Source organism: Anoplopoma fimbria, chromosome 11, assembly GCF_027596085.1.
Source record: "Anoplopoma fimbria isolate UVic2021 breed Golden Eagle Sablefish chromosome 11, Afim_UVic_2022, whole genome shotgun sequence".
Classification (NCBI taxonomy): domain Eukaryota; kingdom Metazoa; phylum Chordata; class Actinopteri; order Perciformes; family Anoplopomatidae; genus Anoplopoma; species Anoplopoma fimbria.
In genome coordinates, this window is record NC_072459.1 from 17,487,549 (window position 1) to 17,513,714 (window position 26,166).

General features: G+C 41.7%; 3 protein-coding genes across 8 annotated transcripts; all 3 read left to right on the forward strand.

Annotated features, from left to right (window-relative positions):
- The first annotated feature begins 919 nt into the window (after positions 1-919).
- On the forward strand, positions 920-5,863 carry si:ch211-195b15.8 (dual specificity protein phosphatase 16). The gene is made up of 6 exons (XM_054607376.1): positions 920-971; positions 1,436-1,495; positions 2,226-2,320; positions 2,757-2,916; positions 3,182-3,305; positions 4,446-5,863. The coding sequence occupies exons 1-6, from the start codon at positions 920-922 to the stop codon at positions 5,284-5,286; spliced, it is 1,332 nt and encodes a 443-aa protein (XP_054463351.1). The 3' UTR covers positions 5,287-5,863.
- Positions 5,864-9,648: 3,785 nt separating this feature from the next.
- Positions 9,649-18,623, forward strand: rras (RAS related). Of its 6 annotated transcripts, none has more exons than XM_054607590.1 (8): positions 9,649-9,788; positions 9,987-10,034; positions 10,231-10,325; positions 12,547-12,634; positions 13,560-13,662; positions 14,630-14,738; positions 15,802-15,920; positions 16,251-18,623. In XM_054607590.1, exons 3-8 carry the CDS (start codon positions 10,284-10,286, stop codon positions 16,336-16,338), a joined length of 549 nt encoding a protein of 182 aa, XP_054463565.1. In that variant the 5' UTR covers positions 9,649-9,788; positions 9,987-10,034; positions 10,231-10,283; the 3' UTR covers positions 16,339-18,623. The 6 variants fall into 6 exon arrangements, with proteins under 6 accessions (XP_054463565.1, XP_054463564.1, XP_054463563.1 ...); XM_054607589.1 differs by having other exon boundaries at positions 9,649-9,777; XM_054607592.1 differs by having other exon boundaries at positions 9,655-9,748.
- A 1,834-nt stretch (positions 18,624-20,457) lies between these two features.
- prrg2 (proline rich Gla (G-carboxyglutamic acid) 2) lies at positions 20,458-25,166 on the forward strand. The gene is made up of 6 exons (XM_054607593.1): positions 20,458-20,542; positions 20,935-21,107; positions 21,521-21,554; positions 22,082-22,214; positions 23,595-23,741; positions 25,124-25,166. The coding sequence occupies exons 1-6, from the start codon at positions 20,458-20,460 to the stop codon at positions 25,164-25,166; spliced, it is 615 nt and encodes a 204-aa protein (XP_054463568.1).
- The last annotated feature ends 1,000 nt before the right edge of the window (positions 25,167-26,166 follow it).

Below are 26,166 nucleotides of genomic sequence, written 5' to 3' on the forward strand. Positions count from 1 at the left end.
CGCCTCCTGTCTTGCAGTGTCTTACTGTTTCACAGTGATACATGATGAAAGCAGTGCAGCACGTGCACAGTAGGTGGTCAACAGCATCAAACAAGAACAGTTAAAGGAAACATGAGGTCATTATTTATTGTCTAAGATTCTTAGTATTAACTAGAAAAAAAAATACAGAAAAGTGAAACTTCCTCTGTGTTCTGAGGTATATAAAGGGAGTACTCTGTGACGGGAGGACTCTCCCCAAGTCACTAAATAACATCCATTATCAAAGTAACAGGAAATTCCAAAAGTATGCACCCTTGATTAGTTTATAATGGTTTAAGCCCTCTGCAAGATTATATATCACTCATAATTTATCCTGTGGCACAGGTAAGTGCCTTGCAATGAGCAGTGCTTAAAGTGTGTGGGGGGGGAACTGTGCCATCATTTCTTTATTCACATGTTGGCGTGTGTATCAACTGTGATGTATCAACATTTAATTTAAGCAATTTCACATCATTTTTGGGACATTTTTGTTACTAAGGGCAATGGCCAAAAAGTGAGCTGGGGTTGAGAGACCACGTGTAGGACAGAGTCTCAGTCTCACAAGTAGCTAGTTTGATAAATCCAATAATAACTAAATTAGCGTCAAACGATAGTCTGTGGTTTCCCAGATTGCATTTCGGCCAATGCGTTCTGACTCTTTTGCAACACCCATGGTACTGACTGGTTGCTTGCATTCAACCAAAGGCTACTCGAACGTGATTGGTCAATACTTTTCGGTCGAACTTGTCCCGTTGCCTACTGTTTCTGCACATGAATGCAGAATCCGGGTCCGAATATGAATGCAAAATCGGATTACTCAGCCCATATCTACCTTGCCAATGACAAGCTAGTCCTACTTTTTTTTTTTTTTTTTTTTAAATAAACATTCTGCAGGGACAAGATGAGGAGACTGGCAAAAGGAGAAGGTGATGTAGAGGAGAGAGGAAGAGCAGGTACCCACTGCCCACTGTGCAGGGTAGCATTAGCATTAGCATTAGCAGAATGTCCCTGTGCTGTTCAGAACAAACAGAAACTCACCTGATCCCATCAAACTAGTCTATCACGGAGATATGCAGCATGCTCTTTGTTTTAAACAGGGGGACCTATAGGCTCAATTGTACAGCAACACAAACATCCAGCAGTATAATTTAATTATATAGTGATAATGTTAAACACACATTTAACTGAGGTTTATGTAGCATTAAGTAATGCTAGAGACACTAATCTAAAATGATGCAAGAGATGAACTAAAGATGGTGTATATCATTTAACTTAGTTATTTTGTTTACAGTCTGCACTGGCTACTATTACTCCCGTATTATTATATTTATTTTGTGGTTACATGTCAGTGCTGTCTGCAGTGTGAATTAGGTCACATTGTCAACCTTCATGTTCAGATGTGTCGTGATATTTCCAGAGATCCTCATGTATTACTGCTCGACAGGTGATCAGGTGATGCACACTGCATTTGGAAGAGGTAGGTGCTGGAGGCTCCAGCTGTCTCTCCCCACTGTGCATATTAAGTGGTACCGATGGGGGGGGAGGCTGCTGGTCGGTGAACTACATCCTTCTCGCTCTCCAGTCGGTTGGAGGCTGACGGGATGCTTCTGCTCCACCTCTGCTGCTGAGCGGCTCGCTGATACAGCGGAGACGCGTCTGCGCGTGTGGGAAGCCTGGCAAGGCGCTGATTGGCTAAAAATGACATCATCCAGGCGAGATCTATTGTTGGAAAGAGGATGAGCTCATCGTTTAGATCCCAGTTTGTGAACGCAGAGTGAGGACGGAGGAGGCTGCAGCAGCAACAACAGTGAGACAGTTTGTTTTATTATCAGAAAGCAGCAGTGGACAGAGAGAATCAGGACTTTGACTGAGACCTGCTTCAGAAAAAAGGACTTGTCGGCGACCTGAAACAGGGGCATTTACAGTGAGTAATATTAGATAAGTAGCATCACCGTTTTGCGTGAGAGAAAGAGTGACTAAATAAGAAACTGCATGTGATCTCAGTTTGCTAGTTGTTTTTTCAGCTGCAGACTCTGCTGAGATCAGGAAAAGTTTCAGGGGAACGTAGCTCCAGATGTTGACAGTCGCTCTCTTCACTGCGTTCTCATAGAACAGATATCTTGCGCATTGTGAAAACAACATTATGTCATCAAAGTTGCGAGGACAAGTGCCTCTCGGTATTAAAGGCGGTGTGTGTTGTGCTGCAGATATGGTCTGGTCCCGGGAGACAGAGGCGGAGCGGCCTCCGCTGTCCGTCATCCTGCCGCGGCTCTACCTGGGAGCGGAGAGCGACGTGACGCAGGTGAGACGGGGACAGTCTACTCACTTCCTTTTTTTTTTTATCAACAGAACTTCGTTTAAAGCAGGCCATCATGCAGCATATTGATATCATGGTATGATCATCACTGATATGTGTGTGATGTGTAAAACTGGTCGAGGTGGAGCTATTTTGAACTTCTTTATATACAGCTGGGATTTTAGACACTGATCACGATTTGTATGTAACATCTGGTTCTGCAAATTAAACATCTCAGTGATGGAGTAACGCAGAAAATCTGCCTCTGAAATGTATTGGAGCAGAAGTAGCAGAACTTTTTCAACTTTTTCAGGAATAATACCAAAAGTGTCTTTCTAAAATGTGTGTGTGTGTGTGTGTGTGTGTGTGTGTGTGTGTGTGTGTGTGTGTGTGTGTGTGTGTGTGTGTGTGTGTGTGTGTGTGTGTGTGTGTGTGTGTATAGGAGCGGCTGGCCTCTCTGGGTATCTCCTATGTGCTGAGTGTGAGCCGCTGCAGCCCCCAGCCCTCCTTTCTGCCTCACTCCAGATACCTTCGCATCCCCATTGACGACTCCCTGTGGGACGACCTGTTGCCCTGGATCCCACAGGCTCTGCACTTCATCGGTCAGGACCTTCACTTACCCTCCCACAGAATCACATATTCAGCAACAACAGCCACAAAACCCTTACAAGCTGATTACCTCCAATCTCTAATACATATATTTCCAATACAAATAACAGCCCAGTTTACCCACAGGACTTGTTTACTTATATACATATACAAATATTGATCATTATGTTGTAACCTGTGCTTTTCAACAATAGTTAACTGTTGCTTGTTTTCCCACCTTGCTGTTGGACTAACTGTTGCTGTGTGCTGTGTGTTCAGATGCAGCCATGTCCTCTGGGGCCTCCGTGCTGGTCCACTGTGCAGCAGGAATCTCCCGCTCCCCGGCTCTGGCTGTAGCTTACATCATGTACAGACTGGGAATGGACCTGGACCACGCCTACAGGTACGGCTGTCTCAGCACATTCAAACTGCATCTGAGCTGTGCTCTTAGTCACTGTATCTGCCAGTCAAGTCAATTTTTATCAATATAGCGTCAAATCATAAGACTAGCTATCTCATGACACTTTTCACATAGAGCAGGTCTAGGCTATACTTTTACATTTTTACACAGATACAACATTCCTCCATCAGTGAAAGTAGCAAGAAGATACTCCTCTTCAACACGTAGAAGCCTTGAGCAGGATCTGGTTCTGGTTGGCCATCCCTCTGCCTCGACCGGTTGGATTTAGAAAGAGAGACATAGAGACAAATATATCCATTAAATTTGTTAAAAATCTGATTTTGATTTACGGGCATTGAAAAAATAAATGATGAAAAAAGAACCTGAAGTAAAAAGGGAAATATTGGCATTGAAAATGAAAACACAGGCATTAAAAATATTTTATATTATTTTGATATATTTTGCATTCTGATGTGCTTTTCAATAACAATCTTCATTTTTTTTCTTCATGTCACTCTACTTTTCAGTGTCAGTTTTTTTTTTTTACGCTGACAGTATCTTTTACTGACAGTGGTTTTCAGTTGCAACTTTCTGTCACCACATATTAAGTCTGTTCTTACTGACAAGAGTGACTTGAAGAAAAAAATTGTCTTGAATTGAATCCCAAAGATTCCTGGGGAGGCTTTAATGCACTGCTCTGAGAAGTAGGAAAATGCCTATCAATGTATATTTCCTCTTCCCACAAGCAAAGAAAGGGCAATGAACTAGAAGACCATTTACCATAAAGATTTAAAGATTTAGACCACGCTCATTCCAAAGACATTTCAACTCTGAGCTCATTTTACAAAAGCTGAGATACAATAACTTTGAATAGCAAACAAGCTAAAGCAACAAAGAGAAAACAATACCTGCCATTAAGGACTCTGTAAAGAACTTCTTCTAGTAAGGGCATAAATTACGCTTTCCAAGGATTTTACAGTACACAAATATACACTTCCAATTACACTCACAATGTAAGTGACATAAACTCCTTTGTTTCTGAACTTGAATGTTGCTGAATAAATGCCAAACACTAAAGCACCTGAGCTGTTTGAGCTGTTGAAGCCTAGTAGCTAACCCACATCCTGTGTGTCCCCTCGTAAGGTTTGTGAAAGAGCGCCGGCCCTCCATCTCCCCAAACTTCAACTTCCTGGGTCAGCTGCAGCACTTCCAGGGCACTCTGAGCCAGAAGGCCTCTGGTGGCGACGTCCTCCTCCAGCAGCTGGACAATTGTCTGCCGTCCATCAACGCTGGAGTTAACCACACGCAGATCAGTCGCAACATGAATACTCCTGCCGTCAGTGCGACCAGCGATTCAGCAGCGATCAGGCAGACACAGAGAGAGAGTTCCTACCACACAGACAACACAACACAGCAGAGACTCTCACATTCAGATGGAAATGGAAACCAGCAGGTTTCAGGTAAACTTCAGACTCTTCATTTGACTCTTAATCAAAGCCAGCAGCAGGTCCAGATGCCATTTGAGCTTCCAGCTCCAAGCCCCTTTGAGCCAGTCAAACCAGCAGCAAAGCCCAATCAACTGCAACTCCCAGCAGGCTCTGCTTCTCTATTAGAGAAACGAAAAAGCCTCAGCCTCTCTTTGACTCCTGTGGAAATCAGCCATCCCTCCTCAGCAAGCAGCAGCCAGCGAGCAAGGGGTACCCCCACGTCCAAAACCGTCCACAACAGGGAGACGGGAGAAAAGCCTGAGGCAAAGACACAGACGAACACTGGCTGCCACAGGCCGACAGAGGACACCTGCAGGGAGCAGAGCCCCCCCCACAGCAAGGGCAGCAGCACAGCAGAGGTTAAGGAGCAGGGCCTGCTGTCGCCGTTCAGCATCACCCTCAACAAGCTACTTGGCTGGGGGGAGAGGGTGCTGCTGGGAGGGGTGTTTTTCCACCCTGTAAGGATGGGACAGCCTGCACTGCCCTACAGGTGCTGAGGGTGCTGGAGGGGGAAAGAGCTGCTGGAGTGAAGGATGCTGGTAGTGTTTGTTTGTGTCTGTGCATGTTTGTCAAATTGAACTAAATCACACCATGTGGTTCACACATGCAGGAGGTATTTTATTTATTTATTTATTCATTTATTTATTGCAGAGCTGAATAAAAGAACTATACTTACAATACATAATAAACCTCCACACAAATGCATCTTGTTTATTACATATTGACAGTGGTCAGCTTATCTTGACATTTGTAAGATCCTGTTATTTATTAAGACTTCTGGCACAATGGCTTGAGATGTATTAACTGACAATTAAAGATGACGTTTAAACCCTTGTCTTATTGCCGTTTAATCAGTGTGTTTCAGGGCAGCACTTTTGAACATTGTCATCTGGTTTTTAGGTCTCCTCACTCTGATAACCCCAGAATTTAGAGAGCTACAACAGCTGAAACAAATACCTGGTGCACAGGAGGACAGTATCTTTTATGACAGTTGCATTTCTCACAACATTTCCCTTCTAATTGTTTCACTTAGTTCTGGTGGAACAAAATCAAGCATTCATCTCAAAGACTGAGCTGCTCTATCCCATTCTCTCTGTGTATTAGACAATTTCTCACAAGTAAAAAGAATGATGCTTATTGCCCTAATCATTGCCAAGAAACCAAATGTGAAGAATTGGAAGTCATGATCTGCTATTAATAACATGCTCATTGATTATAACTCATGGAGAAAATATCAGCTTCAATCCTTTCTTATGATAAAACAGATCTGAACAATGTATGGCTTTTTGAAGTTTTCTTTTTTTGCCTCATCACTAAAACTAGATAACCAAACATGCATCAGTTTATATAAAATACATCTTACCGTTGGTTTATACATTGCTATTTCCTTTCTAAATGCTTTGCCTCCAAATGGCTCTATACTGGGCATAATTCAATTCAATTAAATGTATTTTATTCATCCCAAAATCCCAAATTACAAATTTGCCTCTGAGGGCTTGACAATCTGTACACATGCAACATCTTCTGTCCCAGAACCCTCACATCGGCACAGGAAAAACTCCCCTAAAAAACCCCTTTAACAGGGAGAAAAAAGGAAGAAACCTATGGGAGAGCGACAGAGGAGGATGGACAGAATGCAATAGATGTCATGTGTACAGAATGAACAACATCACAGAGTTCTGTGATGTTGTTCATTCTGTACACATGACATCTATTAGACCCGATTCCGACTAGGCTGCTTAAGGAAGTTTTACCTTTAATTAGCAATTCTTTATTAGAAATTATCAATCTGTCTTTACTAACGGGCCATGTACCACAGGCCTTCAAACTAGCTGTAATTAAACCTCTTCTTAAGAAACCTACTCTTGATCCAGAGGTGTTGGCTAACTATAGACCTATATCTAACCTTTCCCTTCCGTTCTAAGATCCTCGAGAAAGCAGTCGCTAATCAGCTGTGTGACTTTCTGCATAACAATAATTTATTTGAGAATTTTCAGTCAGGATTTAGAGTGAATCGTAGCACAGAGACAGTACTGCTAAAAATGACCAATGACCTTCTAATTGCTTCAGACGAAGGACTTGTCTCTGTACTTGTATTGTTAGGCCTTAGTGCTGCGTTCGACACCATTGATCATCAAATCTTATTACAGAGACTGGAGTATCTAATAGGCATTAAAGGAACCGCACTTAGCTGGTTTAAGTCGTATTTATCAGGCCGATCTCAGTTTGTATATGTAAACAATGATTTTTTTATCAGAAAACACTCAATAAACTTTCATTGTTATGCAGATGATACCCAATTATATCCATCTATTAAGCCAGATGAAACAACACATTCAATGCATATGACGGAAATTATTCTTATAATAAGAGTAGTAAGCAGAGTATTGAAGGAAAAAAATTGAGACTACTTATAATAACAGCAGCAATATAGTAAAATTATAATAATGTTAAGAGCAGTAATGGTATAGGGAATAGTAATAGTAATGTGTCTAATAATAATAGTGGTAGTAGCAGTGGGTGTCAGAAGGGCCACAGCAGGAAGCACGACCACAGACCAGATATAACCCAGATTCACGGAAACCTGCGAGGCGAGAAAGCACAAGATCCCCGGGGAAGAAGCAAAGTCAGTAATGTGCATAAATAGCATTAAATAGTCATGAATACATAAAGATGGAGGGAGAGAAGAGGAGAGAGGATCCTAGGTAGTCCCCTGGCAGTCTAGGCCTTTAGCAGCATATCTAGAGGCTAGACCAAGGCAAACCTGAACCAGCCCTAACTATAAACTTGAGCCAGCCCTAACTATAAGCATTATTAAAAAGGAAGGTCTTAAGCCTACTCTTAAAAGTGGTGAGTGTGTCTGCCCACCGGACTGAAACTGGAAGCTGGATCCACAGAAGAGGAGCCTGATAACTGAAGGCTCTGAATCCCATCCTACTTTTATATACTCTAGGAACCACAAGTAACCTTGCATTGATTGAGCGCAGCTCTCTAGTTGGATAATATGGAACTATAAGTTCCTTTAGATAAGACGGTGCCTGACCAGTTAGAACTTTATAGGTGAGGAGAAAATTTTTAAATTCTATTCTTGATTTAACAGGGAGCCAGTGCAGAGAAGCTAATACTGGAGTAATATGATCTCTTTTCTTAGTTTTTGTTAGAACACGTGCTGCAGCATTCTGGATCAACTGTAGAGATTTAAGATACTTATTAGAGCAGCCTGATAATAAGGAATTGCACTAATCTAGTCTAGAGGTAACAAATGCATGAACTAGTTTTTCTGCATCGGTTTGAGACAGGATTTGCCTGATTTTCGAAATGAGTTAAGACAGATCCTGATCAAAGATAACTCTGAGGTTCATTACGGTAGTGCTGGATGCCAGGGCAATGCCATCTAGAGAAACTATATCGTTAGATAATTGATTTCGGATGTGACCTGGTAGCAGAATAACTTCAGTTTTGTTGGAGTTTAACATCAGGAAGTTCCAGGTCATCCAGGTTTTTATGTCCTTAAGACATGCTTGAAGTTTAGAGAACTGGTTAGTTTCATCTGGCTTAATAGATAGATATAATTGGGTATCATCTGCATAACTGCATCCTGACTGAAAATTCTCAAATAAACTATTGTTATGCAGAAAGTCACACAGCTGATTAGCGGCTGCTTTCTCGAGTATCTTAGAGAGGAACGGAAGGTTAGATATAGGTCTATAGTTAGCCAACACCTCTGGATCAAGAGTGGGTTTCTTAAGAAGAGATTTAATTACAGCTAGTTTGAAGGCCTGTGGTACATGGCCCGTTAGTAAAGACAGATTGATCATTTCTAATAAAGAATTGCTAACTAAAGGTAAAACTTCCTTAAGCAGCCTAGTCGGAATCGGGTCTAAGAGACAGGTGGAAGGTTTAGACTTAGAAATAGTTAAAGTAAATTGTTGAAGGTCGATGGGAGAAAATCCATCTAAATATATATCAGGTTCTTCTGTTTCTAAGGTTACTGTATTTGAGGATCGATCAGTACTGGTTGAGGGCAGTAGATTATTAATTTTGTCTCTAATAGTTGGAATCTTATCATTAAAGAAGTTCATGAAGTCACTACTACTGAGGTTTATAGGAATACACGGCTCAACAGAGCTGTGACTCTCTGTCAGCCTGGCTACAGTGCTGAAGAGAACCCTAGGGTTGTTCTTATTTTTCTCTATTAATGCTGAATAATTGGCTGCTCTGGTAGTACGGAGTGCCTTCTTATATATTTTAAAACTGTCTCCCCAGACTAACCGCGATTCTTCCAAATTGGTGGAACGCCATATCCTTTCAAGTTTTCGCAATGTTTGCTTTAATTCGTGGGTTTGAGGGTTATACCATGGAGCAAACCTCCTTTGTTTTATTATCTTCATAAGGCCTGCTACAAGCAAGATGTTCCATCTTCTTGGTAAAAATGTGGCCGAACAGCGCCAGGCTAACTGTGAGTGGTTCTTATGATTCCATTATGAATGTGCTTGGGTATAGGTACCACTAAAGCACAATATCCGCTGACACAGGGAGGGCCTTATGGTGGATCTTCCTTCATTACCTCATCCCGCGGCCCTGTAAGGAGGGTTCCTGTGTCTAAATGTAGTTTTAAAACCTTCATTATTGTAGCCGATATTGTGCGTACATCGTACATGTTCCAACTTGTGTTAACTTTAATCTGATGACCAGATAGCTAACCTGGGGGCACATGATATCCCAGCAGAGGGATACTGTACACCAGGGGGCAGCATTTAGACTAAATGCATTGTTCAGTGGGTGACAAGTCAGTCAAAGGGGAGATGCAGGTTTTTGGGGGTTTTTTTGCATTTAAGAATGCAGCTGATTCACTAATGTGGTCGTTTTAGGATTGTATTGGAGGACAGAGAGCGCTGTCAGCAGGTTGATGAGGAAATAACATGAATCTGTTCTAAATTGTTTCCTCAATAACAACTGGTATTTAAACTGAAATGAGAATGTTAAATGTGAATATTTGGTAATACTTTCTATGACTCTCACAGTGTATTAACCTCTTAATTTTATTTTTTTATTATAAGCCATAAGCATGAACAAGTTTCATCACAATATGTCAGAAAGTGAAGTATAAATATTGATCAGAATGGCACCATTAATGTAGCATTCAAATGTGTTATGTGCTTTTTATTGGATGTGGATCTCACTGTGCATTCTACAGGTGAACTGGAGCTGGAGAGGATTTCCTGGCACGTGTCCACATAGAGAGGTGAGGTATGTGCTGCTGCTGCCTCAGGGCGCACTTTTCCCAAAAGCATTCCACATGTGGATTGAAACACAATGGCGTCCTGCTCGAGAGGGATCGAAGATGACATAAGAATCCATTTTAAGTTCACCCTGAAAGAGTTGTCGTCGTGTTAACAACTGTTGTGAACTTACGTGTTTTTTTTTTTTTTTTATGCCAGAAAAACAACGACAAGGCAACGACGTTTTAATCACAGATGAAATCCCATTATGGATGATCAAAACTGCAGTGAAAGAAGACCTCGTGCGTGGGCCAGTAGGTTGAAATGATGTCACGGATAGGTAACGTTAGGCCACTCCAGATGACCAAATAAGGAAACCTGACACATGAAAGTGGAATTTGTTCTGGTCGGTTTCATATTAATGGGAAGAAAGCTGAAGTGCTTTGTGTCGTTGGTGCTTCATCGTGTCTGTTTCGGTCACGTCGATAGATACATCGGCGCGCGCGTGTGTGTGTGTGTTTGTGCGCGTGTGTGAAAACATTAGTGCGCGAGCTGCTGTAGTTTCTTGAGGGAAAAGAGAAGAGGAAGCCGTTCCGCCCCCACGACCAGCCCGTAAGGCCGAGGAGCAAAGAAGCAGAAAGAAGAGAAAAGAAGCCGAAAGGGACGCCGCCCGCCTCGGAGACACACCGCCGCGCTGCCGTGGAGCCTTTTACTTGTTGCTGTGGCGGATGGACAAGCAGAGCTCCGGCGGGACTTTCGTCTTCAGGTCCGGTTGTTGTGTCGAAGACCTCGTTTAAAAAAAAAAAAATGAGTAAAGTTTTAGTTTGAAGCTGCACCGATTAAAAAAAAAAAAAAAAAACCGCCCGTGCTGGTGTCTGCTGCGAACATCAACGTTGACCGGCGGATCTGCTCGACTACTTTACTTTGTGGGGTTTTTTTTTGTTTGTTTTTTATCGTGGCTCGGGTTGGCTTTTAGCTCAGGCCCTGGACGGTTTTTGATCGGGACGAATCCCAGTTCAAAACCAGTATGAGTGGAGACGAGGAACGATTCAAACTGGTGGTGGTGGGAGGAGGAGGGGTGGGGAAGAGCGCCCTGACCATCCAGTTCATCCAGGTACGGACTCGCACCACATCTGTATGGCTTAATGAGAAACATATCTTCCGGGTAATGAAAAAATCTCTGGCTGTGAGTCATTATTAGTCATGAACCAAAGTTATCAGGTCTTACTGTAGGAACAATAAGTACGTATCAATCAGTACGACCCAGTGTTGAATTCAACACGAGAAGAAGTGATTGATAATTACCCTCCCAGGAGGTAAGAGTTCTGATGAACTTAAGAGCTCAAGAGGCAAAGCAAAGTGTAAGGAGGATTTTTCACAACCTGGCAACCTAACTGAAAATGAGTCATTCTTGATCTATGAAGTAGTGGTAAGGGATTTATAAAGCCATTGCATAAACCTCTAAACCCTCATGTATAGGCCTTCCATCCATCAAACAATTCAACAGCGTGTTAGATGTTTTAATGTCTTTCTCCGAGCTTTTCGGCAACACTGGTTTTATATTTCCATCCTTTATATGAAAATGAACTTGAAAAACAAGTAGCAGTAGGTAGTATATTACAGTGAACATCATGTCGGCTTTTATTTCATCACAGTTATGCTGCAGACATGATGTTCGTTGTGAGGGAGTACTGAACTGTTCTCCGATCAGCTGGAACCAGCAGCTCAACAGGTCAAAGCTCTCACTTGTCATCAATTGGCACTTGAATGTTGAAATAAAAGATCACAGATCTCCCTCATTTCTGATTGGCTGCTCGCATTGCCTCCACACGTCTGTGTGCTGTGCCTCTATACTGTTGCAGTGTGTGGAGGTTTGATCGGTGACCCATGACCTGATGACCATGGTTACGGTCCTCCACATCTAGTTCTTAATGTGTGAGTTGTTTCAACAGTGAAGCATCATTTCACTGTTCAGTTAACATAAGTTAACATTAACATAGGTGACATAGGAAATTATTTCTGATTTCTCACAAAGCCAAAAAACAACTACAGGTACACCTCTGTTTTGGAAACTACAGTAAACTGTTGTTCTAGTACAGGCAGTAGTGGAAGAAGTATTCAGATGGTTACAATACCACACTATGTGTAACATCTGAGCAGTCACTAGTATCTATGGCTGTCAGGTAAATGTAGTGGAGTAAATGATACAATATTCTCCTGACAAATGGTTGAAATGGAAACACTCAGAAAAGGACAAGTTGCTCAAAAGTGTACTTAATTGCACTTCCACAACTTGGGTAAATTTACTTAGTTATGTCCTATTTCTGCTTACGGCTACAAATCTCTTTACTGGAATATTCACATTTGTACCACTGCTGAATGCATGTACAGCATCTATTTCTCACCTTTACCAGAAACAATTGGCATTCCAGATGGAGCCAGGTATTTGTTGGGAGAATTGTAATACAGGTAGAGATATAGTATATGAACTGTGCATTCAACAGCAGTAAGTTTAACAATGTTGGTGTCCCACAGTCCTACTTTGTGTCGGACTACGACCCCACCATCGAAGACTCCTACACCAAGATCTGTACCGTGGACGGGAAGGAGACCCGGCTGGACAGTAAGGCTCCGTCACACCGGATACGAATTCATTCTGCACACTGTTTGTCTGAAAGCAGAGGGTGTGTTGCACTGCGATACGACACAGACAGTGTGTTTGCTCTCTGGAGGTTTCATTCCCTTGTTAGGACTTGTACTTGGGCAGTATTACTGCACAGAGCCAGGCTGCAGTGTGTTGGGTCACACTGCCGTTACACCACACGGTGATATGTGAATCACAGCTTGTTTACTGCGCTCTAGATCTCACACTCTTCTTTATTCTTCTCTATACCGTACTCTTAAACATCACTGGAGATCAAATCCTATAGTCAGTATATCTAAAAAAAATGATATTTGATTTGATGTTGGGAGCGCCTGTTTTATGCTTTAGTGTACATGGATGTTGCAGTTCGGCTATGGGTGGTGTTAAGGGTGGGACCAGCATATCATGACACACACATGCTGTGTCTAGTCACTGGCTCTGTCAGAGCTCTCTACCGAAACATGGGCTTCCTTAAACCCTAACATAACATTTGAAACACACGGATGAGCCATTGTTTTTCTGAGAGTTAAATCCATTGTTATTATACAAAAAAAAGGATGTTAAAAACCCTGGTTTTACGGTAACCCTCAAAGATGCCTCTAACTATCTAGATGAAGTTGTGACTCTGTTTCCTGTTTACATATCTCATCCACTGATTTGTACGGCGTGAACCCTAAACTTCTTTCCATTATTATGTGTACGATATAAGCAAGAATGTATGTCTTTTCTGGCAACCATCCAAGGGTGAGTAGATGTATAGTCACAACTTGTAGAGCAACTCAAGAATTTGATTGTGCAGTGGACAGAATGTGTTTGTAGAAGTCTACGGGGATTGTGGACATACCTACAGGGCAGCAGTGAGTGTTGTGAATATATAACGTGTGTGTGTGTGCATGTGTTTCAGTCTTGGACACAGCAGGTCAGGAGGAGTTCGGAGCGATGAGGGAGCAGTACATGCGCTCAGGAGAAGGCTTCTTATTGGTGTTTGCACTCAACGACCGGGGCAGGTAATGTGTGTGTGTGTGTGTCTGTGTGTCTGGAGCTACCTTGCAGATGGATGCTTCTAGTGTCATCAGAGGTGGACATGTTGTGCTGAATGGTTAGTTGGTGTAAAAGTGTGATGCTGTCACTCACAGTCCTTCCTCCTGCTAAAGAGGAAGTGCAGCCAGCTGTCGCTGTAGGTGAGACTGACGTGAGGACTCTCTGTCAAGCTGTTATTTAGACAGAGACAGGGAGTGGACTCAATGTCATGGGTACTTGTACAATCACATGCATTCCATTTCAACAAAAACTAGTTTAATGCACAAGGCTCACACACGCTCAATACATGTATGTGAGTCGATATGGTAAGTGTCGCTGGGGGTTTTGTATTTGGGGAAATTACATATTAGAGGTGTTCTTGTCTCAAAGCTTAATGAACACCATTAGAGTCAGGCTGTCCTAACAGGTCCTGTCAGTTGTTAGACTATGACCGCATGCTCTTTGGTTAGCAGTTCATCAATGAATGCAGCGCAGATGTTCATCTTTATGTTCGATTGAAGCCATAGAAGCATTTACATTGGCAAATTACACAAACCTGACAAATCAAATAACTATCGCACTATGATCAATATGCATTATGACAATTGTTATAATATTGATGTTTAGCTTAGTTTCTGTCCAAAGTAGTAACAACATGTCTTTACATGTATGATGTCTGTTTGTCTGAATGCATCCAGTACACATGAATGATAAGTAAGAGTATTCAGATAACTTAGTGTTTACAGTTGGGACTTTTGTAATTAACATACACAGACACTATTAACTAAATTAAACTGATGACCCTGGAACCACATTTGGTCATTATTGTGTCCATCTCCTGTACATGGCACATTCTTTCATCAGAATCCATATGAATCTATGTTGTTGATACTCATTCATTCATTCATTCATTCTATGTTGATTGCGAATTCTTTCCCTCTGTCCCCCCGACAGCTACCATGAGGTCCAGAAATTCCACACTCAGATCCTGAGAGTCAAAGACCGAGATGACTTCCCCATGGTGCTGGTTGGAAACAAGGCAGACCTAGAACAGCAAAGAGTGGTGAGTAAGGCCCTCGTGTATCTTTCTAGCGTCAGTCAGCTCTCCCAATGTTCCTGGAATATAGTGGAGTGTACACAGATATGTTCCAGAAGGTCAAGGAATTTCATCAGTTCCCATCCAAGGTTGGGAAATATTGGGGAATTTGTAAAACTTCAGGTCTCATTTACGCCTCATTTTAAGGAGGAGCAAATCACTTGATGGCAAAGTTCAAACACAGCTGTGACCTTGTAGGGACCAAAACTTAACACAATAAAAAGGAATGATGCAAATTAATGTCAAATGCATCTTACTATTTAACTGAACATGTACTTCCTTCACCAATCGATCTTCTTATAAATTTAACTGGAAAAAACACTTTTTTTGATTTTGTAAATGGAAGCAAAGCCCGGACAAATAGAGTTCTATATGAAAGCAATCTCTAAACCCATCGTATATCGGCCTGGCGACGATAAGCCTCTAGGTGCGAGGGGATTTATTTCTGAGGTTCCGGTGTAGCCAGAGGCGATCCGGGCCAAGACTTCCTCTTCTGTGTGCTGCTCATTGTTTACTGTCCAATGAGCAACTCAAGATGTGAGACTTGAGTTGAAGTTGAGAGACATGTACAACCCTTTCGGAAGTAGCCCGTTTACAAGCTAAATTGAAATCAATAAAAATCGAAATCATCGTCACGGCGACGGTAGCAGGTGGGTTCCGAGAGTGCATTTCGACCTATGTCTTCTGCCTCTTTAGCTCTCAACACAAAATGTTTACCTGCATTCAACCAAAGCCTGCTCCATTCTGATTGGTCAATACTATTCGGACTACAAACGGAAACCAGAGCACTTCGGGTATCGAGATCTTGTCCTGTGCCTACAGATTCTGAATATGAAAGTAGAACCTGTTGATGGAGATTACTATGAAAGTGTCTGTTTCTATCTGGGCTAATCTCCTCACAGTACTGTAATGTACCGGTGGCTATTTACTGAAGTGAGTGCAAAGTGTAAAGACAGCACAGCTGTACAGGATGACAGGGATGAGGTGACAGTGGAAGATTTTACTGGAGGCTGGTTTGCTTTGTCTGCAGATCACCAGGGAGAATGCTCAGGGGTTCGCCAGAGAGAACAGGATCCACTACATGGAGGCTTCGGCCAAGAATCGCCACAACGTGGATGAAGTCTTCTTGGAGCTGGTGCAAATCATCAGGTACAGTCCTTATTTATTTTAATTCAATTTAGTCAAGTTGGAGGAACAGATTATTTACAGCTACAGTAGCTTGGGAAATAGGCATGGGGCACTGAATTTGATATATGTCCTCTCACATTACATTTAAAAGCTAGTTAATGGCTGGTTTTATCTCACTACCAAGAATCTCTAGTCAGACCTTTCAGATCTCTTTAAACCGGCTTTGATAATTATTTGGGATATCAACAGTCACTCACATGACACTGTGTAATTTGTACATGGGGACTGACCAACGGCAAAACCTTCGAATGATTCACTCCTCTTTCTGTTTCCACTGTTTATCATCCACAGACGGTTTCAGGAGATGGAGTGTCCTCCTCCGACGACTCATCACACAAGGAAACAGAAAAGGGGTGGCTGTCCCTGTGTCCTCCTCTAAGCACTGTTACCATGGACACCGAAGCATCATCCCTCTACAGATTGTTCAAAAAGGAGTGTGTGTGTGTATGTGTGTGTGTGTGTAGAGAGAGAGAGAGAGAGAGAGAGAGTGATAAGGTGCATCATTTTCTTTCCAAATGGTTTTATTTGCACACTTGCCAAAAGCAACTTTTAATCAGTGTAATGGTTGATTTTAATTTGAGGATATAAAGGGAGATGTGTTAGTAGCAGTTTGGTGAAGAAACACAAAGTACTGTAGCCGGTGTACCGGTGACATGGAGTAATCATCACGTTACTGTACATAGTTGGTGTTCACAAATAGAAATATCATCACATGTTGTAAAAAGGACCAAACTGCTTTTAGAAAAGGACACCGCGTCTGTGATGAATGATGTCAGCAGTGACATCACCACAGGGCTGACTGTTAGACTGCGTGGAGAGACTCACCCTAACAATCATTTCCAATACCATGTCTTTAAAATGGACATGTCAAACATTTCAACTTCTTGTGAAATGTGGCACGCCCAAAGGCGAGCCATGAAATCCATGTGCTGCCATGTTGCATACCTTCCTGCAGGGGGCAGCAGACCCCCGCTGCAGAATTGGGAGAGGACTTTCAGGCTACAGCTACGTTTCCAGCTGCTGTACTTTGTCTTTTGGTGCCTCATCCCCATCCTCCCACTTGTGGTGCCATGTTGTGACAGAATAATGAAACCATCCAACAATACAAAAGGTCTGATCAGACTTCAGTATAGAAGCCCTGGTCCCATGGCCATGCACAGCCTGCACAAGCTGGATGAAGAAAAGCCTAATTCAAGGCTGCATTCAATTTATAACCTGGCAGTGCAGTAGTCATGACAGCAGAACTGGTTTCTGCATTTGCACCTTTCATTTGACACAAATATACTCTGCGGATGTTAATGGTTTTGGGGATAGGTGGACTGCATTCTGGTACTAATGTCTTTATTTTACTCAATTCATTTAATAAGTGGTATATGTATAATAATGTTTGTTCACAGAAATCAAGTGAACTAGTGGTGAAATCTCACTAACACAAAAAGATCTCCAGGTTCGCTTTTCTAGAGCTTTCAACTGCATCTCATGGTTTTCATTAGATGATTGTTGGACTCCATGGCGATGGTTCGGTTGTCATCGCATGACATAAATGTGGAACTTCAGTATAGGGAAGTGTCCTGTGTGAATTGGCTCTGGTGTTCATCCAGGCATCTTGCTGTTTCACTGATAGTAGTGTTCCCTGCAGCTGTCACACGTGATGTCACGATGATGTCATCGACACTCCCGTCTTCTTAGTGTCTCAAGTGCTGAAAGTCATAAGGGATAACCCTGGAGGCTTCTGGGGGTCCCTGTTCACCACATACTGGTATCATGTGACTGAAGTTTCATTCTGAGGTCACATGATGACAACTAAGCCATCTTCATGACAACTGAGCAAGCTTTATTCACCATGAAGACAGTGTTTCTAGGTTGAAAGTTCTGGAAAAAATGAATAAGTGGATGTTGACTTGAGGTTCTTTTGCTTTTGAAGGTGTGTAATAATCTATGTTGCCCATCATATCACATTGGAGATATATTGTCTCCTTTACAGTGTCACAGGAGCCTGTGGATGGCCTAGCCCTCTTCTGCATAGCAACAAAACTAGGCCCAGAGTAACAGGTCTACAGAGTGTGTTTGTTCTTTTTTCCCCATTTGTCATATTTGGACTCTGAACTGCAGTCTAACTAACAGACGTTCCACCTCTGTAAGATCCTCACCCCACCCCCAACTGCAGTAGCCCGAATCCACTGGTGGAGGTCCCTATTGCAGCATCAGGGATGAGCAGCCAGCAGTCTTCCCCAGCTCCCCACACACAGACATGACCAACTGTTAGTGTCAAATCCCACATTCAGGCCAGACGTCTAGGGCCGTAGTGGTGGACGTTGACATTATGTCTGTTCTTGTATTGATGGTGAGATAATCAAAAACCACAGACATGAGTCCACTTTACATCTTCAAAGACCGTCCTCACTGCTTTTTATTTGCAAGGACAGATTAACTCACTATTATGCACACTAAGAAAAAGTTGAAAATTGAAGAAAAATGAAATCTCTCATAGTAAATGTCCAATAATATCTACCTTTTTTATGTCATTTTTAATGCTTTGGGCAGTTTGGTTACTTTTTTTCACTTTAAGAATTAATTTGTATACCTATAATACAAACTGCATTTCACATCATTCAGTTTTGTAATGAGATAAAAGTCAAATCTATTTTATACCATTAAAGCATTTACAACTAAGAATTTCTTTCTGGTGTGTCTTCTATAATGTTTCACATTGGCACAGTTTTGAGCATTTGAGGGCTTCAGAGAAGATGTTTTTCTCCTAATTAAGATTAGTTGTGTAAGATATTGGTTCATGAATAGGACAACACATTTTACATCCAGTTCACTAGTGCAATGGAGATGGAGGTGTTAGTTTAGTCATATGTAGACTGTGTCCAAGCTCAGAATATACATGAGTCATTAGTGTATACTGTATACACACAGTATATACATTGACTGATGTATATATTATGTTGGGTATGCATTTTCACATACACACATTAATGTACTGTATATCTCATATGAGCTGCCTTCCCTTTAAATTCAGATTCCAATTCAAAGGAAACTAATTTCACCTCAGAATGATAGAAGACAATTCAGGCTCACTCAGAAAATATCAAGACATTCTGATGTCTTTTTCGGAATTTGAGATGGTGTCATTCTGAAGTTAGATCAGTCATTGGAAAAAAAGTTTGTTTAAGTATTCACACAATTGAAATTTCATTTATTTTTTCTGAAATCCAGTAATGAGTTATCAATAATTGTATCTATTATTTACTATTTATTATGTTTGTTAACCTATATATTTATGACTGACAGACCCTAATGTTGACCAGAACATTGCTCTTATTTTGAAAGTTATTTTTGTCTCTCTTTATCATTTTAGACCACAAGTGAGGTGTTGCTATTAGCTAGGTATGCTAACTTGTTTGCGGCACGTGTTCACGTTTCTGAATATTTTCGCCGTCTACGTTCTTATTTCAGTCTAGCATTATCCTAGTAGTCCGACATATTTAAACGCAGTAAATGGTTCAAGGTACAACAATTTACTACGGCAGCTTACCACGCATCATTCACCACAGTCGCCATCTTGCGCGGCTCTTAACACGCGAGTAACATTACATTACATTACAGTCATTTAGCAGACGATTTTATCCAAAGCGATCAGTAGTATATTACATGTCATTCACCCATTCACACACTGATGACAGTGCCACCATCAGACTCTAACTAACATTCATGCAACATCCAGTCCACACCGATGCAAGCCTTCGGGAGCAACTTGGGGTTAAGTGTCTTGCCCAAGGACACATCGACTGCCGAAGCCGGGTATCGAACCACCGATCCTCTGAATGGAGAACTACCTTGCTCTCCACTACGCCACAGCCGCCTCTAACATAGGCAACATAGGGGAGATGGCATGACGTATTCTTCATCCATTCAACGTTTTCTGTTTCATTCTATTAACTCTGCTGTATACTCCGTGTTCTCTTAAATCATCTGTATAGCTCATAAGTAAACTTAATACATCACCAAAAACTACTAAAGGAGTCAAACACCGCTCAGAAAGAAATGTGACCGAAACCGGTTGTATTACACAGCTTTAGTTTATATCAGTTTAAATGCCACAACCACAGTTGTCAAGTCAGCAGACACTGAGTGTACACACACACACACACACAATACCAGCTGGTGGCCGAAACAAGCAGGTAAACAACAGAGTGTTGACAGTGAGACGGACTGGTTTGTCGAGGTTCCTCCCTCCAGCAGGTATGCTGCCCAACAGGTTTGTGATGTGACGCTCTTCTGGGAAAACAGCGCAACCCTTATAAGCCTGACGGTCAGAACAGTTTAGTTTGGAGTAAGAGCGTGCCTGATAATCTAAAATAATACGTTTCGTTAAGGTCAGACGGGGCGACAGGGCTGGACAGGTGAGTGTTGGAGGCCCATCCTCTACACGCGTTGCGTTCATTTCCACAGAGGCTCTTCCTTGTCACTTTTCCGTGTGGTTTTGGCTTCAATGGCAGCCTTGTCAGCGGTGTGGATTCCTGTGCTGTCCCTGCTGCAGCTGGCTCACTGCTCTGTCTTCTTCAGACATGCTCCAGGTAAACCACACCTCTTCTCACTGAGCTGGTCAGTTCATACAGGGGCACAGTGCACTCACCAAGTCATTATGTGACTTTTGTATCTCATCATTAAAACTTGGCATTCAGTTGTATCACCGGCATGTCTGACGTTTATTAGATAAACCATTGACTGTGTTCTCATTAAGTTTGAGCTCACATCTGAAACACAAGACATTTATTGGTACATTAAAGTCACTTGTTTTGAGCATACTGAGTAAATGAAATGTGTCAGAGCATGCGACCACATGGGCCAACACATAGACAAACAGTGAAAAGGTTTTTTTTTTCAGAAACAGTATTTCTGTATCAGCTGTTATTACTGCTGTAACTCAGTGTATGCTCTGTGAGTTTACATGGCCTTCGTCCTGCAGGAGATCCAGTGCTGGTGGACCAGCAGTCAGCGAACTCCTTCCTGTCCCGCTCGCTGCTCTTCAACAGTTGGGACTTTGAGATCGTGGTCACCGGCAGTCTGGAGAGGGAGTGCATAGAAGAGATCTGCAGCTATGAGGAGGCCAGAGAGGTGTTTGAGGACGACACTCAGACGGTAATGCTGCTGGTAGTGACCAGATCTGTACACTCATTTAGATGTAGAAACCTACAGCTGTTTTCAGTGTACCTAGACCGATCAGGAGAAACCTGACATTTGAGGTAACTTCTGTGTGACAGCTGTGAGAACAGTGACAATATTTTTTTAATAGAACCAGACATCACTAATAGTTTACAGCTTTCTTTAGTTATTATCACTGCATTGTTGCGTTTGCAGTTTTAGAGTGGAGAACACCTCTAGTATATAATTGAACAACAAATGTTTAACTTAAATAGTGAATAATTTATTTTGCATTCGAAAAAAATGACTTTTAAGGCATGTTCACATTGGCCCCTGTAGTGGCCCCTTGTTTATTTTTCTCTTATTTAATGAAGTTACATCATTGAATCTTCTTTTGCTTCCTTTTTTAGAAATTATTTTGGAGCAGCTATGCCAACAGTCAAGGTAATGCTTTTAAAGATGAACATGGTATTGCAGTCGCGGAGCCTTGGCCTTTGCATTGGGCTCATCCAAATGAATGTAGTGTTTTCACATGAATTACATGCACATCAAAAAAATATATGAGTATAATAATTAACAATTAACAATAGCATCCCCAAATGATTTTGGGGTTGCTATTGAGTGTAACTTTGGTCATTTATAATATTTAAACTTGGCTGTACTTTATAATCAAATGCTCTGTGAAGGTGTATTCAGAATGAACCTGTAACGTGTGCATGCTTAAGCTGCAAACTTAAGTTTATAACTGGACAAAAATTGCACATTTCACAGTGCAGCTGTTGTCATGTTCAGAAACTGCACTGAGCATCAAAAATAAGGTGTTGGAGTCACACGTTTATGCTGTCGGTTTGACAAAAGCCAACTAACAGAAGACAGTCATGACTGAAGTCTTGCTGTAGTGATTAGTGACTAACTGCTATGAGAACTGTATAAGAAGCATTGGTTTGATGTCATTGCTGTTTTCTCTGTAGATGATTCACTCGGAGTGGATGTGTCAGGGCTGGTGGCAGGGATCGTGGCTGTCCTAGTGCTTGCTGCTATTGCCACTGTGCTGGGGATCTACTGCTACAAAAACAAGAATAAAGGTGGACCGAGGTCGGGCCAGTAAGTTCACTGTAATGGGAACATTTATGAGTAAAGGCTGCAGATGTAGCGATGTGGAATGAAATGGTAGCTTTGGTCCGTTGGGCCTTCCATCCAGCACTTAAACTCAGACTAGGGCTGTCACCATATCAGATTGTCACCTCATAATTATTGTGGCCAAAATAGTTCCCTCGAACGATATTATCAAGACATCTATAGAAAATCCCCCCAAAAATACCACTATCAGTCAAATTCATCTTTATCTTGTTATTCATCGTGTGTTTTGTCCTTTTTTTATGCAAATTAATTATGCTCAAAATACGAGCGCATTTAGGAGGAGCTAGAGTCTGAAACCATTTCTGTATATAAAAAATGATCCAAGATGAGCTGGATTATTTACACAATAATATCATATGTGTATTATAAACATGATATCAATGTTTAATTTTGTAAATATCACTCTTATCAATCAATAGCAATACTGATATATCTGGACACCCTAGCCTGGCCATTACATTTTATCACTGCGTGTCATCAAATTGGTAATGGATATTCATGTTCCTCAAATAATGATGTCTAAGGTTTCAGTAACCCCTAGACTTTTGTCTACAACAACCAAAAATTCCCAGTGAGCAGCTCTTTTGGGGAAAAAAAACAGATTTAAAGCAAACAGCCCAAATTCAAGGCCCCTAAATTCTAAATCTTATTGGTAGACACAAGAGGCCGTTACAATGTGCTAGACAAAGGTCACATCTCCCTCGTTTCTCAGCAAAGGGAATGACCTGGTATTATTCCTTCTGCAGATGATTAATCAACATTAATTACAAAATGAATAAAGTCTCTTTAATAATAGTTTACATTTGAGACTTTGTTGGTTCAACTAGCGTCACTTGTTTCGTATTTTATTTTATTCTATTCTAAGATCATTATTTATTCAACCTATTCAACATGCAGTATTCATCCATTATTTTATTCAATATTCAATTTCTTTTTTGTGCCTGGCAAAGAAATCCTTTAATTCTGTAGAGAAAAAAACATTACAAGCAATGGTACTTTCATATCACAATATAACCATTCAAACAATTTTGAATGAAAACCTATAAAGTAACATTGAGTCAAGCGCACACCCAACAGTGATGTGGACCAGAAGTTTAATAATAGCTCCCACAGAATATGCTGGTCTGTAGTCCTTTGAGTGTCTCACAAATCCTGATGTTGGACCACAACCTTCTCTCTAGCACCACCATCTGGTGAACATTTCCACAATCTATGAAAGGAAATCAAACATATTTACTCGATTTCACTAAGCACATTCATGTCTGCTTTAGACTTGATTAGCTATACAGTACTTTCACTGGCTTGTTGAATTCTACTGAGGTTGGTTTCTGTGTGCTGGTCCAGCGCTCCGGTGAGGATGGCAGCAGATGGGCGTCCAGCCCCAGAGACGTTGCCTCTGGCCGGGATCCTCATCCCTCCAGCTCTACCCAGCTACAATGAGGCCCTGCACCACAGTGGGCAACACGATGCCCCCCCACCACCTTATTCAGGGTAAGTGGATGCTCCAGTTTGCTCCTCACATGGATCCACCAGACACCTATAAAAACAAGGATTCAGGTGAAATTGAAAAAAATTGCAGATGACAAATAAACATTATTTGCAAAAGGTACTACATGTTCAAATATACATTTTATAACCAATTTTAATAAGAAAACACTTTTCATGAAAGGTTGGTTTCCCCAAGTCCTAAATGTGTGTGTGTGTGTGTATATATATATATATATATATATATATATATATATATATATATATATATATATATATATATATACATACAGACAGACAGACAGACAGACAGACAGACAGACACACACTCACCGGCCACTTTATTAGGCACACCTGTTCAATTGCTTGTTAACACAAATAGCTAATCAGCCAATCACATGGCAGCAACACTCAATGCATTTAGGCATCTAGACGTGGTGAAGACGACTTGCTGAAGTTCAAACCGAGCATCAGAATGGGGAAGAAAGGGGATTTAAGTGACTTTGAAACTGAGGCTACAATTCGCACAGGCTCACCAAAATTGGACAATAGAAGATTGGAAAAACGTTGCCTGGTCTGATGAGTCTCGATTTCAGCTGCGACATTCAGATGGTAGGGTCAGAATTTGGCGTAAACAACATGAAAGCATGGATCCATCCTGCCTTGTATCAACAGTCCAGGCTGGTGGTGGTGGTGTAATGGTGTGGGGGATATTTTCTTGCCACACTTTGGGCCCCTTAGTACCAATTGAGCATCGTTTAAACGCCACGGCCTACCTGAGTTTTTTGCTGACCATTTCCATCCCTTTATGACCACAGTGTACCCATCTTCTGATGGCTACTTCCAGTAGGATATGCACCATGTCACAAAGCTCACATCATCTCAAACTGGTTGCTTGAAAATGTTTCCAACACCTTGTTGAATCTATGCTACGAAGAATTAAGGCAGTTCTGAAGGCAAAAGGGGGTCCAACCCGGTACTAGCAAGGTGTACCTAATAAAAAAAAAAAAAAATAAAAATATATATATATATAAAATAGTTGATGTTTATGAAATGCAATCCTTCTGCCTTGAGTAGAAACCTGTCAACTAACAAAATAAAGTATATTAAAGAAAACATATATTTATATGTTCAAAACCATCAGTAGTTTTGTTTGGATTTAAACCACCTGTACCATCGTCGGTCTCATTGATGTGCATCTGATCAAAGTGTCATTGTTTGAGATGAGACTCTTTTGACAATTCAGCTCAAAGTTGTTCACAGTGTGCTGAAGCCCTGTCTTTGTGAAGCCTCTTTCTAGGAACAAAACCACAGACTGTTGGACGTCCGTGGTTCATGCTGCTGTGTCTAGTAACGCTCACACCGGTTTGTCCTTTCTTTGACCACAGGGGTGCGCCATCAGAGCCTGCTGATCCCGGAGTCAACGAATGAGAGGACTGACAGAGGCTCCTCATTATAGCTGATGGGCTCTGGTGGTTTGAGTGAACTTTTGAAGATCTCCTGTGTTTCTTTTTTTACAATACTTATAGGTAAAGTTAAGACACAAACTCAAAATGGACTCTACTGACAGCATGGTCTGCATATTGGCTGGCCAGTACTCTGTCCACTACACTCATGATGCCTTAAAGTGGGCACAACTGAGGGTGTGGTTCATTTGTGTGGTTGAACTGTACATCAAACTGTGTTGTGTTTTGTGCACTTAAAATAAAAAAGAAGAAAATCTGCAAAATGCATAAGAGACTATACGGTCTTTAACACCCAAACATGTTTTATAAAATAAATGACCCAACAATTACACATGCCTCCAGTCTTTTTTGTGCATCCATTGTAACATGTCAAGCCAGTAGAGACAGGTACATGTGTGTGCACTTGAATTCAGGAGGACTTCAGCATATCGTCCTTTACGTGTTGCAACTTGTGTTCATTGTTCATCACAGCAGTCGAACCCAGTAAAAAAAAAAAAAAAAAACAGCTGGCAACAGAAGCTAAGCTCTTTCACAATGCTATAGCACACTGCGCTGCTGTGCATGACACATTGTGCGCGTGCGTGTGTGCGTGAGAGACACAGAGAGAGAGAGAGAGAGAGAGAGAGAGCGCCAGGGAGGGAAGGAGAGGATGAACGCCAGCCCAGTCATTCCTCTTAAAAATGGCGTCTTGCGAGAAAAAAAAAAAAAAAAAAAAAATGAGCGAAAGTGTCTTTACTGTGTGTGAGTGAGCAGCTGTCGGCGGATCTCTGTGACTGTAGCCCCGCTTATTAAAGCTGCTGCTAAAGAACGTGGAGCATCTGTTCTAGGGCCCATCAGCTCAACACGGGAGACAATAGACAGTGAAATATATGGGGAGAGGAGAGGAGGGAGGAGGAGGTGCTCCTGGCTGCTGTGACCCCCCCCCCCCCCTCTCTCTCTCTCGCTCCCTCTCCTCCTCCCTCTCC

Coding starts and splice junctions, on each gene's coding strand:
- si:ch211-195b15.8 (XM_054607376.1), top strand. CDS start 920: ATGAGGAGACTGGCAAAAGGAGAAGGTGATGTAGAGGAGAGAGGAAGA. Junction 1,496..2,225: donor GCACACTGCATTTGGAAGAG/GTAGGTGCTGGA, acceptor GTTGTGCTGCAG/ATATGGTCTGGTCCCGGGAG. Junction 2,321..2,756: donor CGGAGAGCGACGTGACGCAG/GTGAGACGGGGA, acceptor GTGTGTGTATAG/GAGCGGCTGGCCTCTCTGGG.
- rras (XM_054607586.1), top strand. CDS start 10,224: ATGCCAGAAAAACAACGACAAGGCAACGACGTTTTAATCACAGATGAA. Junction 10,326..12,546: donor AAGACCTCGTGCGTGGGCCA/GTAGGTTGAAAT, acceptor GGTGTCCCACAG/TCCTACTTTGTGTCGGACTA. Junction 12,635..13,559: donor GAAGGAGACCCGGCTGGACA/GTAAGGCTCCGT, acceptor CATGTGTTTCAG/TCTTGGACACAGCAGGTCAG.
- prrg2 (XM_054607593.1), top strand. CDS start 20,458: ATGGCAGCCTTGTCAGCGGTGTGGATTCCTGTGCTGTCCCTGCTGCAG. Junction 21,555..22,081: donor CAGCTATGCCAACAGTCAAG/GTAATGCTTTTA, acceptor TTTTCTCTGTAG/ATGATTCACTCGGAGTGGAT. Junction 23,742..25,123: donor CCCCCACCACCTTATTCAGG/GTAAGTGGATGC, acceptor CTTTGACCACAG/GGGTGCGCCATCAGAGCCTG.